The sequence below is a fragment of the Anas platyrhynchos genome, chromosome 2, assembly GCF_047663525.1.
Source record: "Anas platyrhynchos isolate ZD024472 breed Pekin duck chromosome 2, IASCAAS_PekinDuck_T2T, whole genome shotgun sequence".
NCBI lineage: Eukaryota > Metazoa > Chordata > Aves > Anseriformes > Anatidae > Anas > Anas platyrhynchos.
Window position 1 is genome coordinate 112580834 of NC_092588.1, and position 20964 is coordinate 112601797.

The window sequence follows — 20964 nt, forward strand, 5'->3', positions numbered from 1 at the left end:
TTATTAGTGATGTTTTTTGGGATGATCCCACTCGGTCTACTGCTGTGGCCTTCACACCCCATGGGCAGACCCCATGGCAGACCCCCTGCGCAGAGCCCATGGAGGTGCCCCTTGGGCGCCCACCCATGGAGGCCAGCTCCATCCCTGCTGCCAGGCCCCGCCCCCGGGTGACGTCACGGCGCCAGATCTCGCGAGAGCCGCCAGCAGGGGCAGGTGCAAGGGGCTCAGGTGCGCCGCGGGTGGGTGGGTTGGAGGGGGGGGCGGCGCCCACCTCAAGCCCCGCCCACCTCCTCGGGGGAGCCAATGGGAGCCTCTGCCGAGCCCTCTCCCCATTGGCCGGCTGCCTGGCATGCAAATGAGGCGCGACGTCACTTCCTGCGGCAAATCGAGCGCCATTTTCTCTTTCTGGCGGCTGAGGAGGAGCGGGCGGAGGCCGTGCGCGGCGCCCGGGCTGTGCACGGGGCCGGGCGGGGGCCGAGCGGGGGCGGCCTCGTGGGGCGAGCGCGGCGGAGCAGGACCAGGAGCAGGAGCAGGAGCAGGACCGGGAGGAGGAGCAGCAGCCGCGGGGCGGGGCGGCGGGGCCGGCGCTGCGCCGGGCGGGCGGGAGGCGGAGGCTGCGGAGCGGGGCCTCGGCCCGGCCCGGCCCGGCAGGCGGTGAGGCGGCGGCGGGCGCCCCCTGCAGGCCGGCCGGGTAGGTGCAGGTGGAGGTGCCCCGAGGGGGGCGCGGGGGGCTGGGGGCGGTGCGGGCGGCCCCGAGGGGGCGGGCCGGGTGCCGGGGTGGGGTGGGGGGCCAGGCACAAGGGGGGCTCCTGTGGGCTGCCAGAGCACACCCAAACCTCTAGGTGGAGGCTTTCAAAGCGATGACTCCAGGGTGCTTGGCTTCTTGCTGAGGCTGCTGGAGGAGAATGCAGCCGCAGTTCACTGAACTGGCGATGTCCACCTGTTTCTTCTTGCATTCAACCTTCTTGGGCTTGTATCAGAATAATCTCCCTTTCCCATGTTTGCAGGGCACATGACCAAAGCAGGGACTTCTGGGTTTGCCTGTGATCGGGAACTGGAAGTCTGTGTAATGAGGCTCTTTATCATAGAGTTTTAATGCCTTATGATCAGTGTTTCCTAAACCGCTTCTTAGGACCATGTTTTTTTCCCACTTTCTGTCTACGCTGAGTGATGGAGTACCTAAGGAATTGTTTTTACATGTCTCAAAGTCTGTGGATGGTTATTTCTAGACAAAATGGATATCTGAAATGGTTTTCTTTCCAGAAAGTGGTGATGTCCACATCACTACCATCCATGCAAAATTATGAAGGAAATGCTAAGGGACGTTAATGGGATAAAGACTATAGCAAATATTTAGAAGCAATGAAAAAGGATATAAAAACAGTTCTAATGTCTTGTGTTTTAGCACTGGAAATCCCTTGATTGGGGTTGGTCTTGCTGAACACCAGTAGAACTGGCTTGTGTTTGAGTGATTTAATCCTTCAAAGGAAACTTGTAGCACAGTTTTAAATAATTTTCAGTTCTATCCCCTTGCTGAATTACTCAGGGTGCGGGTTATTGATGCCATGGAGTCTGTATATGCATCTGTGTGAAATGTCTTTGAGTCATTCCATACCAATGAATGTATGGCATATATTCAATGACATACGTGAATGAAGCCCATAGTTGCATTTCTTCCTGGAGTAGCTGGGCTTTGCGTGTGACTCTTCGCCTCACATGCATGGGGCTAATGAGCGCTGCTGGAGTTGAGTAATCTAGAAATAGATGCTCCAGGCCTCCAGAAGAAGTTTGTGTCCTGCTGGTTTTGATCTCTGGCTAATGCTGACTTGCTGACTTTGGAAAGGAGTCAAGCTCTGTGTGATACTACAGCGCTCTAGGAAGGCCTCTTGCTCTTGAGGGACTTAGTCCCTTTCTCATAGTAATTGCAGCATTTCTTTAAGCCGAAGTAGCTAAAGTTAGTGATCCAAATTTGTTTTGACTTGACTTTGCAGATAAGATGCAGGCTGATATTGTTGTCTATATTATCACGTATCTCAGTGTTTTTTTACTTTGTTGGCAAATACTGAATTGATGGTCATCTTTTTGTTGGATTAGATGACTATTTTAAGTGGTATGTGACTTACAGCTAACAAAAGAGCAGCATTACTGTCACTAAAAGAGCTGTATACTTCCAGACCCCTAGAAGTTTCTGATTTAATTGCAGGGGGGAAAAAAAAAGTTTGACCTGAGATTTTTATCAAGTTGTGCTTGGATAAAAATTGAAATTTGAGAAGATAAAGTGTATCATCTTGTTTGGGAATTACTCTTAGTAAGTTTTATTAATCTATGGTTTTTTCCCCTGTAGTCAATTTAATATTAATTTACAACAAGTGAAATAGTAAAGAAAAAAACACCCATTCTAATCAGTTGACTGTTTTTCTATTTTCAGGAATCAAATCTTTCAAAGCTGTTGAGACACCTACAGATGTTGATAGAAAGCTCAATGTATTTCTTCTCTCCCTCCAAAGGCCGGATAAGCTTCGGTACCAATGTATTATTAAATCTGGTTAGGACTATTTCAGAAGCAGAGATAAGAGTTCAGGGAATGGAGCCATCCCTGTAACACGTAGTTGAGCAGCTATACAGGTATGGCTTCTTTGAGGGCTAGTATGCCTTTCAGAATGGTCCTTGATGGAAACAAAATTGATGAAAGTACAGTTTGGCATGACCAAGCTGACCTTGGATTCTATAAGGCAGTTTCTCAGTGTGCATAACTTCCTATCTGCTGTCTTCGTCATTCAGAGTTTTTTTTGTTTAGATTTTGAGAGTTAGTAGATTGCTTGCTCTCATTTCCATTTTCAGGAATGGAATTGGTTTTATTGTTTTCTCAACTAAAACTGACTTAACTTCAAATGCATTTAAAGAATTCTTGATTCTCATTTTAGTAGTGTTTGTCAACTCTGGGTATCACTGAAATGTAACCTGACAAAGAAACCTTTTAAAATGTTTCTGACTGAAATACCTCAAAGCTGTCTTCATAAAACCGGTCTTTACAACTCTCCAGAGTTAATCATTAAGCAGTTTCTTAGTTGAGAAGGTATAAAAACTAAAAATGATTGGACTTCCAAAGTAGATAATACAAAAGGATGAAATGCTGTAAACATTTCATAATTCTGCTATTATAAACAGTTCTATGAGCAGTGGGCTAGTGAACGTTGGCTTCCTAAGAACACGTCCTCAGGTCTAGCTTCTGTGTAGATTATCTGATGTCTAAAAAGGGCCACGCTGTGGCCTTTTCTCTGGGTTTTTCTAATAGGGTTTCTATCTAGCTGTCCACTTGCATTAATTTTCTGGAAACCTCTTGCATGCGTGATGAAGGCCTGCTTGTATGTCTTTGGTCCAGCTCCATACCAGCTTCATGTTTAATTGGATTGCAGATGCCTGGTTTCTGTAGGGACACAAATTAAAAGGGTGCTGACTGATATAAGGAAAAAAAACATTTCATTGTGAGGGCAGTCCATCAGTGGAACAGGTTTCACAGAGCGTCTGTGAAATTCCTCAGTGGAGGTTTTCAGGACCTGAATGGCCAAGACACTGTGTACTATGGTTGCGATTTGTTGTTGTGCCTGCTTTGTATAGCAGGCCAGGCTGGGTCTCCTGGGTGAATGAGAATTGTTCTAAAAAATATGTCTAAAAGGAAGGCAAACAGGAACTTTCATGTTGTGACTTCTCACTTTCAAGAGGTGAAATGTTGATATTTTTACTTTTTTTTTTTTTTAAATGCGGAGAAGTTGAACACAGTTACTTGGTGAACAAGTAGTATTTGCCTTTGGCTAGGATGACCTGTCCTGTCTGTTACTTTGTTAAAATACTTGTTATTAGTGAAAGGGGTAGAGCTGCAGTAGTCATCTTTGTCAAAAAGCTGAATGTAATTGTACGTTATAATATGTGATCACAGAATCATTTAGGTTGGAAGAGACCTCCAAGATCACCTAGTTCAGCCTCTGACCTAACACTAACCAGTCCTCCGCTAAACCACATCGCTGAGCTCTACATCTAAATGTCTTTTAAAGACCTCCAGGGATGGTGACTCCACCACCTCCCTGGGCAGCCCATTCCAATGCCTCACAACCCTTTTGGTAAAGAAGTTCTTCCTAATATCCAACCTAAACTTCCCGTGGCACAACTTTAGCCTGTTCCCCCTCGTCCTGTCGCCAGGCACATGGGAGAACAGACTAACCCCCACCTTCTTACAGCCTCCTTTAAGGTACCTGTAGAGAGCTCCTTTTCTCCAGGCTGAACAACCCCAGCTCCCTCAGCCGCTCCTCATAGGACTTTTTCTCCAGACCCCTCACCAGCTTCCATGCCCTTCTCTGGACACACTTGAGCACCTCAATGTCCTTGTAGTGAGGGGCCCAAAATGTTGTAGATGTTACAGAAGGGGAAGGGAACCTTTAGTGAAGTCTTTCATTAGGGTTGTATTATTTTCTGCATCTAGTGTTCAAGTATAGATCAATGGATAAGATGCTCAGAAAATGGTTGAATGACCTGTTCAGAACTGTTCACGTTAACTGAGTTTGGATTGGGACATAAGCTGCTATAATGATTTTTTAATTGTGCTCTTAACTTGTTTCCTTTATAAAATGCACTGTCTCTGAAAACTCGGTGGATTAGTAGTGTTTGATAACAGTAGTTGGGTACAATTTAAAGTAAATTTACCTTTAACAACATAGGAAACAGATCAAGACTCCTTCGCTAGAGTAGCTCAGGTTTGATTTTACTGTAGTGCTTTTACGTTCAATTTGCTGGTTAAGAATGGGATGCGTACTGACAAAAGGTTGATGAAGTTACTCATGGAAACAGTGTACAAGCTAAGGCTTGAAGAATGTCCAAAATAAGAGAAATAAATCTATAGGAAATGAGTATGGGTAATATGGTAATCTAGGTATGAACTGAGAGCTTGAAGGGATAACTTAAAGTTAAAATTTCATGACCTTTATGGTAGGACAGTGCTGTATCTGGTGGATACGAGTACACTAGGTGAATAATTTAATCTTGCTCCCAAGCAGTTTGTTTAAGGACCAGCTGAGTAACCTTGTATGTGGTACAGAAGCACATCTGTTTGGATTGAAGACCAGCTACTTGAAAACTGGAAAATAATTCCCCTGTGTTCAGGATTCTCTTTTGCTGTTGTTTTTACTTGTCTTTCTCCTGGATTAATGACTGGAAGTCACTTTTCAGAAAGTCTGCTGGTTAAGAAAACTGAGAAGCGTGGATGTGATGTACTATATAACCTTTATATACCAATATTTCTGTTTCTTGAGGTAGACCTGGCTCAAGAGATGTCTACTTCTTCAGTAGCATCAGTGTATAAGTCCAAGGACTGAGATGAAGAAACTGTTTCCAGTGGAGTCTAATGTACTGAACCACATCTCCCTCTTGCTGATCTGAGTGTGGTGGCATCCTGTCAGCTCTGTCATTATCTGCAGCGGACCATGGGGTTGGTGCACATAACCTGCTGTCATAGAGTGACTGATAACAAGGCTTTAACCAGAGAATACAAATACCCAGCTGAAGTCCTCTTTTTAAACTGAAGTCAAATCTTCATTTTACTGCTTGGATTTTGATAGAATGTCAGACTACTCACTGTGATTTATTCCATTCCATATAGGTTCACCCACACCCATGGTGGTATCAAAATGTCTTCCAGACTTCTTGCCAATGAAGATTAGAAAACAAGAATAGCATCTGTCAAATGGGGCTCCCTCTCCATTTCTCTCTACACACCTTTCCTTTGGGGGGAGAAGAAGAGGAGAATAGCATGTGAGTTCTTTGACTTTTTTTTTTCCAGATTAAACTAACTCAGTTGTACATCTTGTCCACAAATTGCAATTTTCATACAAATGATGCCCCCCTAGCCCAGCTGTTGGGGAAGTGCTAGACCATTGCTGGTGGTATGTTTTTAGACAGATGGGCAAACACATCTGGCAACAACCCTTCAAATAGGTGACCAGCAGGAGATTAAATTATCTTCCTCCTCTATGTATTGACCTCCAGCTATCCTACCTTTGTGGAGGGATTGGGATAGGGTGTAAATCCAAATTCTGGAGAAGGGCAAGGCAATAGAGATGTGTACACTTCAAAGGAGGACACTGAAAGCATGCATGCATTTAAAAAATTTGCCCTGCTTTAGCATATTTGCTATCAATGCCATACAGCTGTAGCTTGTAATGACATTTTTTTTTTTGCTGCTACATTAATCTTGCAGTAGCCTGTTTTATGTCAGAACCCATACAGCAGCAGATTTCTTTAGGGAGAGGAGAAAAAAGGAAATTCGAGGTTCTGCTAGCAGTGGTATTTAAGACATGTATGAATGTGTCAACATAACAGATTAACAAAGTGTCTCATCTAGGCACTGTAACGTTCAAGGTGAAAGAGTTGATATTCTTTCCTAAAAGAACTGATGGCAATTTTTTTTTGAAGACAACTTAGTAAAATTCTTATGTTCACGTTCTCCAGCAAAAAAAAACACCACAAAAACCACCACCAACAAAAAAAGACAAAATGCATTGTAGCTTGCATGTAGACATGAAGAGATCTAGAAAGAAGAAACTTGAAATTTTGTTTAGATAGCAGTGAAGAAACAAAGGGATTCCTTCCTCCTACCCTGGAGAAGGGATTGATCTACTTGCTAGTATTAATGAGGCCATTTCTTTGTTTTAAAGCTTTTGCTCTTACATTTTGAGGAATATATTTGAGATTTTAATGTTTTAATTGTTAAATGTTAATACTTTAATTGTTAAAACGTAATATTGTTAAGTGCAAGTGCCTGTGTTCAAATATGACATCACTTTTTATGTATTTCTTTTTCAGGAAAAGTGCAAAATGTTTCAAATTCCTGTTCAAAATCTTGATAACATCAGGAAGGCTCGAAAAAAGGTGAAGGGCATTCTTGTGGATCTTGGACTTGACAGCTGCAGGGAGTTGTTGAAGGTAAAGCATTTGAAATAACGTAAAACAATCTTGAAAAAAAAACAAACTTGAAAAATATTTCAGTGTTTAGTGTATATATCATGTTCGTCTGCCCTAGGTCTTTATGATGGGGTGAAGAAAAGAAAATTGTGTATTGACTTGAAGGATTAAAGGATTACTTAAGTACGAGTACTTACTTGCTAGGTGTGGAACTTAATTTTGTAGGACATCAGGTTGAAAGAAGCTGCACTTCTCAACAAGATAAGTTATACATGGTGCTGCGTATTCTCTGCTAGTAATAGTTCAACAAAAGGAAACTACAACTTGAAGAAAAACACAACAGACTAACGAAATGTCACTTGTGTATTATACAGAAATTTTTTATGGTTCTTCTAAAATCATAAGCACATGAAGACTTGAGTCAAACCTCTGAAGGATATACAAATTACTGGAATTTTTAAAAACAACAAGCAGTTGGATCCAAGTAATCTTGCTGCAGGCCTCTAAGATTTCTTTCCAGGGAGAAATACCAAACTTGGCTTATTGAGTTGTAGTCCAGTTCTGTAACTCCAAAAGCATATGTAAGGGTACTGAGGTGATCAAAGTGAATCTAGTGCCATTGTCACCACTTACAGGGGAAGGTGCTGTGCAACAAGCACAAGGAATTTATGCCATCAGATTGGCAAGCCTACTACCAGAAAAAGTGCAAGTATTGGTAATGCAACTAGGTTACTAAACGGTAGTGTATTTCAAACAGCTGATAAGTGGGCTTTTTTTTGGCTGTTTGATATGTTCATAACTTCACATTGACTGTAGGCGAGAGTTTGGATTAATTCTCTGTGATGGGACTAAAACAATTTAACTCTGTGTAGGGGTGCTGTTGTGTCTTTTGTGGTGTTTTTTTTTTTTTTTTTTGAAAATGCATAAGCATTTTTTCAAATCATTTACATAAGATCTACATGCGTATCTAATTCTGGAATGTTCTTGGTTATCGTGGTTGCACAACATTAGCTCTAAATGTAAAAGCTCAGTGTATTTGTCTAGTAATTGTGCACTGTTTTCATTGTGTTATGTATTGTTTTGAAATTAACATTCAGAAGCTGTTCTATTTTGACCCTTTGAAGTAAACGTATTTTGATTACGTTAGTTTTTTGTGATGGAATTGATTACAATCTTAAGTTTTTGAAGGTTCTTTGAGGTTTAATGGTGAATAAGGAATATGTTTTTCTGTTTTATTTAAAAAAAAAAAAGTGGTGGCAGGGAACCCAGTGAGCATTTTGATTCTGGAAATGATGTGAAATGCAGGCCTCTAAAATAGCATTTTAGTATAAGCTTGGCTGAGAGAGAATTATTTACAAAATATAACTTAACTTTTATTTCCCAGACAATCTGGGGCTGTTCATGACTTAACCAGGAACAAGAACTGTTTTTAGAATTAATTTCTACTTGCCTTGTATGCTGACAGACTGTCTTTTTAGTAGAAAAGGATGCCTGATATTTTAGTAGGAGAGAAGTAGCTTAAGGTCTTTTGTTTTTTTCTTCAAATATTAAGGTGGATTTCTGGACATCGTGCTTTTGAGGAGGCAGGACAATTAAGGAAACGGTATGATGTGATCTGATGCAGACTTGACTTCTTATCTGGACTTAAGATTGGTTTTAAACCGTTCTAATAAGGCATGGCAGTGCATAGCAGCTTGAGGAAAGTGAAGGAACTTCATGTACAGCTCAGTATCTCCTTGTAGCTCAGACCAGCAGGATCAGTTGTTGGGCTCAAAGTTCTTCATTGCTCTCTGCTAGGAAGAAAATCTTTTGTGCTAAATTGCATTTGTTTCTCAAAGTAACACTAGTAAGTATGATTATGCTGTAATGTCAGAGTTTTTCAGTTTCAGGGTTTTATTCTCCCGTTGTTACCTTTCACTTCTGTAGTTTTCCTCCTATTTTCTTCCTCTTCTTGAAATAAGATCTGGAAAGAGCATAACATGTAGTTTCTGGACATCAAACAAGAATTCAGAATAAGCCATTTGCAGCACTTACCAGTTGCAGTGATAAGAAGGATTCTTTATCAGTGAATATTTCTCTGTACAAAATAGACATTTCTGCAAAATGTTCTAGACCTACTAGCGCACACGTTTGGGTTGTAGGAGTCTGGTGTTCAAGTCTAGGAGCCTCTCTTTGTGGAGGGTACTCAAACGAGAAGCAAAATGTTTCAGGTAGGCTTTAAGCTTCAGGAAGCTCACTCTGGTGTGTTCAACTAAACACTTGTAAATCTTGAGTCTTTTTCTCTATCAAGACTTAGAATAGAACCACTGTATGCTATAAGGGTGTGGAACTTAACTTGTCTTTCTCAGGGTAAGGGTTCTCTGTAAGTTCATGAGCTTTCAGGAATGTTTGGCTTAAGAAGTAAACTTAGGTAGTACCAATACCTTAATTAGAATGGAAAAAGTTGGTTCATTGTTCTGAGACTTTCAGGATTCTCTTTGGGGCAACTTGCAGGTTGAAAAAGCTAGAAAGCAGCTTATTGCAGACTTGATTACACTTCTCTAAATCATGGAAAAAAGTTAATTTAAATTAAAATTATCACTAGCATGCTTTTCTGTTGCATGGATAGCGATGCTCACGTTAGCACCCTGCAGGCAGGAAGCTAGTGCAAACAAAGTCTGCATTAAGTAGCGTTGACTGCTACAGGATTTTTTTAATCTTTTTTGTTGTTGTTGCTATTTATATCCTGCATTGCTTGTAAGTATTGCATCATGGTTTTGACCACAAACTATGAGGATGCATAAATTCCGCTTCTCTTGACAGTGAGCTAATCTTAGCTAGTCTTAATTACCTGCTTCTGCTGCTCCAGTGGGTTTTGGTGCACAAATGAAAACATTGTACCCTCTTTAAGCATCTTGAAGAAATTTCAAGTGAAAAATGGTTTGTGGAAGGGAAGGGGAATGTGAGGGGAGAAACTATATTATGTTCTGTGGGTTAAGCCTGGTTTTATAGCCTATGTTTTACCTAAGGCACTCTAGGGTATTGTTGGAGTTGGCCAAGGATCTTTAGAAATGCCTAGTAAACAGGAATCTGTTTTTTATTTTTATTTTTTTCATGAAGTTTGTACTTGGAGGTATGTGGGCCTCAGAAAATTGGAGAGGAACTTTATAGTAGTGGCTGACTTAAGGTTGGGGAACTTAAATTGTTCTAATATAATTGATTAGAAGAATGCTGTAAGGAAAGTTGTTTACTCTGATATGGTTGTTCCTGATATAATAATGCCACTCTTACAGATTTCGGAAAAATACTGCTATTCCTTGGGAAAAGGTTCTGGGAATGCCGTTGTCTTTCCAAGTTAAAAGCATAGTAATGCTATGGAAACTTAATACTGACTCCTGTTGCAAAGTAAACCATAATGATAAGTTAATAAATGGAAGTAAATGCTGAAATACTGAAGTTTTAGAAAGAGAAGGTAGAGGGAGAAAAGGTCTTTCATTGTTCACTGTGAACTTGGCTAGAAGCAAGGGAATTAAAGTATAAATATTTTTGCTATATTATGTTCAGTAACTATGAAGTTCTCAGAATTCCCACTATCACAGGAGGCAGTCATTTGAGCTAGTAATTGAGGTAACATAAATCGAAGTTGAGTTAGAGAAGTAACTTTGAACTGAGTTTTGAAACCTGAATACTGTATGAACTTTGCATTCATCCTGTTTACTTGCTCTGTGTTGAGACTGTTTTTGTGTTGAGAACAGACCTACAGAAGCAGATTTCATATTTTTTTCTTTAGAATCTTAAAAGTTTTGACCCAGGTGAAAAATACTTCTGCAACACTTCATGGAGTGATGTCTCTCCTTGGGAGTCTGTGGGCAAAAGGAAGGTAAGTTTTTTTTGTATTAGAAATTCTGAATAGATGTACATGTGGAATTGCTGTATCTTACCAACTTCAGAAGTAAGCTAAAGCTAAAACCCATTTTTATGGGTAATTACAGCTTTGTTTTCTAAATACTGTTGGGTAATAGTCTTTCATTGTCTATGTTCTTTTTTTGTAATTCATCAGATTGTAAAGACTGTTCTGTTTGGAGTCTTGAAGGACACAACCCTGAACGTTAATATTTCATGTATCATGCTAACATTCTGCCTTTTTAGCCTCATCTGATATGTAGACTTAACATGGTTTTATACACAATATGCTTCTTTTTTCATTGGAAGGATGAAAATGGGATTGCATAGGTAGAAGTGGATTAAGCTGAAATTCTCATTTGCAGCTTGGGGTAGGGTTGCAGTGGAAAAAACATTCCTGTTAGATTTGTGTATGTGAAACAGCTTTTACTTTCTTTATATAGAACCTTGTGTGAAGCTAGAATCTCCAAGAAAGGCAGGGTTGAGATGGACAAAACGAAGTATCTTAGAAACCCATCGGAGTATAAAAGTATAGAAATCATGTATAAAGCATAGGAATATATCCAGAGAAAAGGTATTCTGAGTCGTGCTGAAGAGTCTTGAGACCCTTTTCCATGAGGAAGGCCTTTACAACTTGTAAACAACAGTAGGTCTCCTCTTTTCATCTTACTAAAAAGGTAAGGGTTTAGAATTGTATGGTGGTGGTTTGCCAGGGTTTGTTATTTGTACTTACTGTGTTTAAAATGAGAACTAAGGCTATCAAGTACAGTAGTTGCTGTACTTGACCAAATCAATCAGACTTTGCTAAGCTCATTTAGTAGGAAGTGATTTCCCCCTCTCCCATGACCTTTGTCTGCTTTGTCTTCTAGTTCTTCTTAGTTCTCCTTTTCTGAACTTGGATTCACAGGTTTAGGACCAGATGTTGATCCGATTTGCCAAGCTATGTCCTTTGAATGCTAAGCTTGTATTTCTCTTCAAGCAACCTTGGTTCTTTGATCTATGTCATTCACTTACTTGGTTTCATGCTGCCTAGATTTGGAAGAAAAGAAGATGGTCCTTCAAGGTGTCCTATTCCAAAGTTGCTGCAATAAGGGAGAAAAAGCTGTCAAATCTGTTCTTAAAAATGGCTTCATAATTAGTTTGTATGACTTGAAGTAGAAATGAACCCACTTAAGGCTTAATAAATTACAGGGGAAGAAGGTGGGCACAAATGTTTCTCCCTTCAAGTATGTCATCTTTTAAGTCTTCTTTTCAACAAAAACAGATCTCTATGAAACCAAGTAGATAAACACTATGCATACAGTGAAGGCATTTTTGACAGGTGATAGAGCAGACTTACTTTAAAACAGATAACAGGGATTTAGGAAACGGTGGTTTCTAAGCGGATTTTTTTGTTTGTTTTTTGTTTGTTTGCAGAGGTACAGAACCAAGCCGTACTGCTGTAGTTTATGCAAGTTCTCATCAAAATTGCTTACTTCATTCAAGAATCACTTGCACCGTTGCCATGAAGATGAAATGGACCAAGAGCTTGTGGTTCCTTGCCCAAAATGTACATTTGCTTCTGAGCCAAAAATAGTGGGAAAACATATCCGGATGTTTCATTCATCTAATAAGAGAATACAGAACTATACAGTCAGCATTTTGGATGGCATGAAACAATTCAGGAGTGATATCATAAACTTCACGTGTCTAAAATGTAACTTTACAGACACATTGTACTATAATATGAAGAAACATGTTCTGATGAACCACTTTGAAAACTTAATAAGTATATATTTTGGCCAGAGACCTGATGAAAGTGAAGAGAATTCTGTTGAGCACTACTGTAAAAAATGTAATGCTTCTGCAAACAGCCAGGATTCTTTAATGTATCATGTCTTGACATCTGAAACACACAGAGACCTGGAGAACAAACTTCGGTCCGTGATTTCAGAACACATTAAGAAACCTGGACTTGTGAAACAAATGCATATTGCTCCAAAGCCTCCCCAAAGTGCGGCTGCGCCTGCTCCATCTTCAGGGCCTCCTGCAGCCCCAGCAGGTTCCATCACAGCTCCAGCTTGCATCCAACTTGCACTTCCACAGAACAATCAAAACCAGACTGTGGTGCAGTCAAAACCAGTTCAGAACACAGTCAGATCTCTGACTGTTCCAAGTGCCTCTGGTAGTGTTCCACATACAACTTCTGCTCCCATTGTTACCCCATCACACGTTACTCTTGTATCCAGTCATCTTCCTGTAGGTCAGAATAGTGTTAGTATTCAGCCATCACCTTCTCAGCCTATAATTGTTTCTCACAGGCTTCCTCTTAATCAGCCTGTCAGGACGACGGCTGTTCCTCTTCATCATTCTGTTGGGACCCTAAGCAGACCCGTGGCCCCTGCAGTTATTCCTCTTAATCAACCTGTCGGGCCCGGACTCTTTCCTATTAATCAGCCTATTGGTACTATAAATAGTCCAGTTGCAGCTGCGACATTACCTGTAACTCAGCCTGTCAGCCCTGCGAATCAGCTGGTGGCACCGGGAGTGCTCCCAGTGAATCAGCCAGTCGCACCGGCAGTTCTCTCTGTCAACCACTCGGTTGGGAATGTGAACAGGCCCACAGGTCCCGGAGTCCTTCCCGTGGCTCAGACAGTTGCCCCAGGGGTTCTCCAGCTTAATCAGCCTGTCGCACCTGGAGTTGTTCCTGTCGGACCTGGGTTTCTTCAGCTTAATCAACCTGTTGCCCCAGCAGTTATCCCTGTAAATCAGCCAGTTAGACCCGCAGTTTCCCAAAATGCAGCTTTTTTGACTGCAGGTTCTATACTTCGGCAGTTGATCCCAACCGGGAAGCAGGTTAATGGGATACCTACATACACGCTTGCCCCAGTTTCAGTTACTTTGCCTGTACCTCCTGGTGGTGGAGTAGCAACAGTTACTCCACCACAAATGCCTATCCAACTAATGCAGTCTGGAGCAGTAACTCAATTATCTCAGTCACCAGCTAGTGCACCCTCTCCGCCTGTGCTTTTGACGTCTCAAAATCTATCATTACAAGCTCCCCCACCTCGTCCTGAAACAAGTCAGGCTGTCAGACAGGCTAAGCAATGGAAGACTTGCCCTGTTTGCAATGAGCTCTTCCCGTCAAACGTGTATGAGGTACACATGGAAGTGGCCCACAAACACGGTGAAGTAAAAATGAAGGATACACAGCAACCTGACAAACTTGCAGCTTGTGCACCCTTTCTAAGGTGGATGACAGAGAAGACTGTCCGGTGTTATTCTTGTAAGTGTTTTCTCTGTGAGGAAGAGCTCATGAAACATCTCTTGATGCACGGCTTAGCTTGCTTGTTTTGCACAGTTACTTTCCATGACTTAAAAAGCCTCGTGGAGCACAATAAAACTACTCATAATGGGAAAAAGCAGTTACATGCAGACTATAGCAACAGAGGATTTCAGTTAGGTAATGAGGCTCAGGGTGACCTTGTATTTCCTCACTTTGATTTCAGTACAGTGTTACCAAAAGAAGACATTGGTGAAAAAGAAGTACATTTGGCAGTGCTTGCTGGAGTAAATTGGAGGACGCTAGTCCCGGTTTACATCAAAGTGAAACCTCAGGCAGCAGCAGAAGTGAACAACAGGTACAGCAAGAAAGTGTTAACCTGTCCCTTTTGTTTTGGAACATTTATTAGTCAAAGAACCTATGAAATGCATTTGAAAGAAAGGCATCATATTATGCCAACTGTACATACAATTCTAAAGTCTCCTGCTTTCAAGTGCATCCACTGTTGTGGTGTGTACACTGGAAATATGACTCTAACAGCTATTGCTGTGCATTTGCTCCGTTGTAGAAGTGCTCCCAAAGACAGCAACTCAAGCATGAAGATGCAGCTTGAACGTACTGAGAAAAAAGAGTTACTGTTTGTGAATGGTGAAAAGCATGATTCCGTGATACTGAAAAGGAAGCTATCTGATTCCTGTTTCGTTGCAGAAGACCAAAGGAATAAGGAACAGCAGTCTCTGAGCTTATGTACTGGCATAGCTCTATCTCCAGAGGAAGAATTGTATTCAGGGCTAGTGCCTTTCAAACGACAGAAGGTTAATAGGACTGAGATAAAGAAAATTCCTTCCAGTGAGGATCTGCATATTCTAGCAGTAGATCCTAAACAATATGATCACAATTCGTATGATGCTCAGAAACAGTTTTTGACAGACTACTTTCACGAGAGGCCCTATCCTTCAAAAAAAGAATTGGAATTGCTATCCTCGCTGCTGTATGGTTGGAAAATTGATGTTGCGTCATTTTTTGGGAAAAGGAGGAGTACGTGCTTAAAGGCAATAAATAATCACAAACCATCTGTGCTGCTGGGTTTCAGTATGTCTGAACTAAAAAACATTAAGCACAGTTTGAATATAAAAGATGAAGCATTAGATATGTAAACGAGCTTTTTATAACAACTAAAAGCAATCCATAATTGCATACTTAACAATTTTGCAATTTATTATATTGAAATGTTTGTTTTAACTTGCAGACTGGCCTGTTGAAGGGTTGCAGTAGTACAGAAAGTCTCATTCAGTTGTGACTGTTATTGTGAAAGGCACACGTAGTTGTGTATTTGAAACAGCTAAAACCTTCAGATTTACACTTCTGGAATTTGTTTTAGCTTTTTACTTTTTTTTTTGGAATATGTTTTTGTTTTTTTTTGTTGTTGTTTATTGTTCTGTTTCCCTTTTTCCTCCTCCAGGCTCCCATTAGACTTTTTATACCACCATGTAAAACTTTTGTGCTGTTAAATACAAATTTTATTTTATTTTTCTGCAATGTCATCATCTTTTCTAAACAATAAAATGTATAATGTTTAAAATACTGAGGTAAACTAGATGAAATACATCTATTTGATTATTTGTATTTTTCAGTCCTTGTAATTTTTTAACTCTTTTTTTTTTAATCTGCTGGAGATCTGCTTGTAGCCTTTACATCCATTGGTCCCTTCAAGTTCTGAATGTGCTGGTAGCAATAAAGTTCCTGGCATTCTCTTTCCTTAATACTACCAGTGCCAGTGAAGTCTGGTGACTCATAATACCCTACCAGTATTAACGTGGTGGGGATTTGAGGGGCTGGGGGTGCCTGCTGAAGAGTTACAGTTAACTGACTTGAAATGGTTGTGTTTATTATCTCTTAAATAGAACTTGCTAACCAGAAGTGTTTACTCTTTTCTTGTTGGTGTTGAAACCTGGTTGTTTAAATGCTGTTCAAAGCTTGGTACCAGCATTTAGTTTTTCTTTTTCAAAAAAAAACCAACAAACAAAAACTGCTTTGGATTGTGTCACATTGCTCCAATAATGTGGGATATATGACTTCCATGCACATAACTGATCTCTAGAAGCCCTATCCAAGTATCACTGGAGTTTAGTGAAAAATCAGATTTTTTTTTTTACTTTCATTTTAAATGGGTGTTGCATGAGGTAGTGAGCGAGCAGTGCTTCTTCCCCAACAAATTAGGTACATCTTTAAGTGCTTGAAGTGAGAAATAATACAAACGCAAACTGGTTGAATAGGTGGCATTAAGACTCTAAATTGTTCATTTCCTGAAAAAGAGCTATCTATATATGGTGATTATTTTTATTACAGAGAGCATAAGAATGGTATAAAACTAATAGATTATCTTGTTCAGTATGATTTAATATCCCTACTACAGAAAAGTTGGTTATAACGAATTGTATATTGAATTATTGGTGGTTACGTTGAGGTCTTCAGTTTTGTTCCTTTTTTCTGGATATGCTTGGTTTCACCTGGCTTGTAAGACACTGCTTCCAAAATTCATTAACAGCCAGTCATGTAATAACCTATAATTATTACTTTCCTTCCTCCCCCTCATCTTTCCTAGAAGAAAAAAAAAAAAAAGGAAACTGTTCTATTGGTTAATTTGTGCCAGTGTTATAAGGAAAAGGTAATGTCCCTGAGCTATTTTATATTTTTTTAATTAGTAAGCATATGTTTATCCTATGTGGTATTTTTAGAAGCAGATGCAGGATTGTTTTTGTGCTGTTTCTAAAAGGATGTGACATTTCAACATAGTTTTGTAGCAGCCTGCCTGAGGTTCTATAAGCAATTAAAAATTCTATTTTCGATACAATCTTGATATTTTCATATTGACCCCTTCGAAGAATTTTAACGTATATGTAAGATGCAGTTGCCTAAACAGTCTATTTACAAAATTCTATTTGTGTAATACTAAAAAGACTTAATTGAACAAACTTAATCACCTTCTATGGGTTTGCCCACGCCTACCACCCTGGTACAACAAGTAGTAGCGCATTCTTAGAGCTTAATATTAGCTCATTAAAAAGTCAGTGAATAAATGGTCAAAATTGAGATTTAGGCCTAGCACAGTTTATAAAGCAGTTTGAAAGACCTTAAGTGAGAAAGAGACCTGTGAAAGTCCTGAAATCTTGGGCGCTCATTTTTAGTCTCAAATGTTGATACTTTGAGCTGTCATCTGTGGGGTAGTTCTGCTGATACTGGTGAGACTCCAGCAGGAAGGAATTTGGCAGTGTGCATCTGGGGAAGGCTTGTGATAAATGGTTGAAGATTCACCTTTGAGATGAGAGTGCTGCTTGGAGTGGGTAGCTGGGAAGTCAAATCAGAGTTCATCTATGGTTGGGGCATCAAGGAAACAGTTTCATAGAATTTCTAGGTTGGAAGAGACCTCAAGATCGAGTCCAACCTCAAACCTAACGCTAACAGTCCCCACTAAACCATATCCCTAAGCTCTACATCTAAACGTCTTTTAAAGACTTCCAGGGATGGTGACTCCACCACTTCCCTGGGCAGCCTGTTCCAGTGTCTAACAACCCTTTCAGTAAAGAAGTTCTTCCCAACATATAACCTAAAACTCCCCTGGTGCAACTTAAGCCCATTCCCCCTCGTTCTGTCACGAGTCACGTGGGAGAACAGGCCAACCCCCACCTCACTACAGCCTCCTTTAAGGTATCTGTAAAGAACAAAGATTTTTATTGTCGTTTTTATTTCCCTACACAGCATCTAGTGGTGATGTTCAGCATTTTATATATTTGGATTTCACAGTTTTAAATAAACCAGCTTTCTAACCTCTTAGATGTGTGCACAAATAATCGTGAGTGGTGCCCCCCCATTTATTTATTTATGAAATAAAATATTCAGGGAACTTGGTGTTGAAAAAGACACAACAGTGAAGTAGGACCTAGATCCAGATGCTTTAGGTAGATAATAAAATGAAATAGTGCCTTGTAGTAATACTGTGCATTAAATTCTCTGACAGCTGGTTGCTGGTTGCTTTTCCAGGAAACTGAAGTCTTGATACTAATTTACTATCGCTAAATTATCCTTCCTTCATTAAATTAGGACTCCAGAAATAAATAACAAACATCTTGAAATGTGAAATGAGCATCTGAAATGTCAAAGCACAGGTTACAATATAGTTGTGGTGATCAGAAAAGCTGAGGACCCTGGTTAAAAAAAAAAATTAAACCTAAATTAAGCCTTGCTATAGGCTTCTGAAGTGTGAAGTCAGTTGGTGAGAAATTGTTTCTCCGGGAAGATGCTGCTGCACCTGCCTAGGAGTACACGGTGGGTAGTCTGGTAAGTGCACATCTCTCTTCGTAAGGAAAGAACTTAACGCTCCTGGTGTCTGCTGTTGGGAAAGACAGAGCTAACCAAATGAGCTACTCTGTCTGCAGTAGGCCATCCAAATGTAAATCCTTAAAGCATGCAGGTAAAGCTCTGATCCGCTGTAAAAGAAATTCATTTGGAAGGAATGCCTAGTTGGTTCACAGGCAGATTGTGGCAGGCATTTGTTCTTCATGGAAATAAAACTGTGTTTATTTTTCTGGAATCTATTGGTTTCGTAGAAGCATTTGTGTTTGAGAAACACTTTGTTGTGGTCTCAAGTTTTTGAGCAGGAAAAATCATGTTTGTGAAATACTGCAATGGCTTATTATTTGAATGTGTAATAGGGAGGATTGTTACTCTAATGGGATTTGGTCGCACTGGTTCTGCATGTGTTCTAGGGGTTAAGTTCTTAGTGTTTGCTAAACTGACTTTTTCTTGATGGACAAAAACCAAAGCACCAGTATGATTAGTTTTCAAATTACAGTAGTTGGCCACAGGATAAGATGCTTTTTGTCCTTCACTGCTTTAAATTGTTCAGCAAAAATTAGGGGCTTACTGAAGTAGCTCCTTTATAGTTTCAGGTCTGTAATTCCTAACAGATGCCTCTATAAATGTAGTCCTGCTCCACCTAGCCATGCAGTTTTCAAACATATAAAATTGTCAAACTTAACTGTGGGCACTTGCAGGGGGAAAGATGCTTGAAGTCAAGTAGCAAAGTACAGATACATGGAAAGAAAAAAGGAGTCTAATAAATAGCAAGGGGAAAAATACAAAAAAAAAAAAAGTTCCAAAAATATGCATGGCTTATCTTAAAGTTCATATGAATTTTCACTCCTTCCATTGCACAAAGTATTTGAAAATAAATTGTGAAGGTATTAATGAATGAAGCAGAACTTGGTGGTGCTGCATTTAAAGTCTGACCTAACAGCATGATTTAGTGCCATCACTGTTTCTGCTGCTCTGAGGAGGGGCAAGTTGCAACTGTGACCATATGTATTTCTTTTTTTTTTTTTTTTTTTTACTTAAGAACAGCATCCCCAGACATTTATGGCATAGTCTTTATCTGTTTCTTTTGAATTTTAGTTTAACATTGAGTTTTAACAGGGCATGTGCAGCATGTGCTTACAGTACTGCCCTGTGCATTTGAGAAGAACATGGTTCTGCAGATACCTGCAACATTAATATGGACTGGATGCCTGTCTTCTCACTCTGCATAAGGTGTTACTTGTTAGTGGTATGTTAAAATGCACTTCATAATGAAATCATTTCAGGCTTTGGGTGTCTTTGAAAGTACTGTTCTTACTTTGTTTTGGCTGTTTGTCAAAGAAATAGCGGTTCTTGCCATCAATAGCATAAAGTCTTAAAGACTATGATACAGGTAGGTATTTTATGCATTGACCTTCACCAGGAAAGCAAAATGTTGAGCTGACAGTACAAGTGTACGACTGAAGGCCATCAGGCATGGATGTTTTTGGAGAAAGATCTGATTAATTGCATTATCAGAGTCAGTGTGTTATTTTAGCTTACAACCCATTTGGAAGTGAAGAAGATAATTTTGAATTAATTAAGCAATGGGCACTCTGCCCTGATGACCATCAGCAAGGGTGGGATGTTAGCTTTGTGAACTGGAACTGGATTGCATGCATCAAATTACGTTCTTGACCCTACACCAGTCTTCCCAGTACTAGCATCAAAGAAGAAAATGGTGCTGGTGCCGAGAGTGTATTATTCAGACTTTAAAATTAGAGGTTCAGATTTTAAAGTAACACATGATATCCTTTTTGAATGATAGATAAATGGTCCAGCAACTTGAGGTGTCCAAATACGTTGCAGAAGGTTTAACTTCTCTTGTTCTTTCTTGTCTTCTCCACTGGCAGCTCCAGCTATAACTCTGTTTCCTCCTTTCCTAGTATTTTTTTTGGTGCTAGAGCACAAATGAAGAGCAGGGCTATGAAATGACACTGTGGCTCTAAGTGCAGATTTCATGATCTCCAGCTCCCCAGAGAACTGCTTCTCATGGAACTGAACTATTACCTTGCTGAAAATTCAGAGATCCTGGCTCCTGCTGGGCTCAAAACTCAATAGAAACTGTAACCCAGAAATCCCTTACTCTGATACTTGTTTCCTTGGCTGGTCCACTCCTGGGGACCAGGTGTAAGGTGTATGAACTGTTCCTGGTGTATGAACGTGCACTGCTGGCATATCAGCCGTACTACCACTCTGTTGAAAAGAGTCAAACTAAACAGACAGAAACAGGGATGAAGCATCTCTCTAGAACCAGTTATTGATGTTAACTCTGGTTTCCAGTAGATGAGAAAATGTTTTGTATATGTTACAGCCATACCCTGTAGAAAAACAACAACCAGTCTTATGGTGCTTTGAATTTCTCTCCATCCCTTCTTAAGAAAACCCAGATTTCCATTCAGAGATTGACAGAACTTCATTAAAGTTAAATGAAAAATCATCTGACACCTCTATTAAATGTCTCCTCAGTAAGCTCA

General features: G+C 40.1%; 1 protein-coding gene and 1 long non-coding RNA gene across 12 annotated transcripts; one reads left to right on the top strand and one right to left on the bottom strand.

Moving 5' to 3' along the window:
* Positions 1 to 377: 377 nt before the first annotated feature.
* On the top strand, positions 378 to 15721 carry ADNP2 (ADNP homeobox 2). Of its 11 annotated transcripts, XM_072033351.1 has the most exons (6): positions 378 to 691; positions 2429 to 2625; positions 5308 to 5802; positions 6853 to 6972; positions 10721 to 10810; positions 12250 to 15721. In XM_072033351.1, the coding sequence occupies exons 4-6, from the start codon at positions 6865 to 6867 to the stop codon at positions 15250 to 15252; spliced, it is 3201 nt and encodes a 1066-aa protein (XP_071889452.1). In that variant the 5' UTR covers positions 378 to 691; positions 2429 to 2625; positions 5308 to 5802; positions 6853 to 6864; the 3' UTR covers positions 15253 to 15721. The 11 variants fall into 11 exon arrangements, with proteins under 11 accessions (XP_071889452.1, XP_027306981.3, XP_027306982.3 ...); XM_027451180.3 differs by lacking the exon at positions 2429 to 2625; XM_027451181.3 differs by lacking the exon at positions 2429 to 2625 and having other exon boundaries at positions 5651 to 5802.
* On the bottom strand, positions 8840 to 11915 carry LOC119715740 (uncharacterized). The gene is made up of 2 exons (XR_005263122.2): positions 11848 to 11915; positions 8840 to 8914 (listed from the first exon to the last, which is right to left on the bottom strand). It is a non-coding gene; the product is annotated as an uncharacterized lncRNA (long non-coding RNA).
* Positions 15722 to 20964: the final 5243 nt, after the last annotated feature.

Coding starts and splice junctions, on each gene's coding strand:
- ADNP2 (XM_072033351.1), top strand. CDS start 6,865: ATGTTTCAAATTCCTGTTCAAAATCTTGATAACATCAGGAAGGCTCGA. Junction 6,973..10,720: donor GCTGCAGGGAGTTGTTGAAG/GTAAAGCATTTG, acceptor TTTTTTCTTTAG/AATCTTAAAAGTTTTGACCC. Junction 10,811..12,249: donor AGTCTGTGGGCAAAAGGAAG/GTAAGTTTTTTT, acceptor GTTTGTTTGCAG/AGGTACAGAACCAAGCCGTA.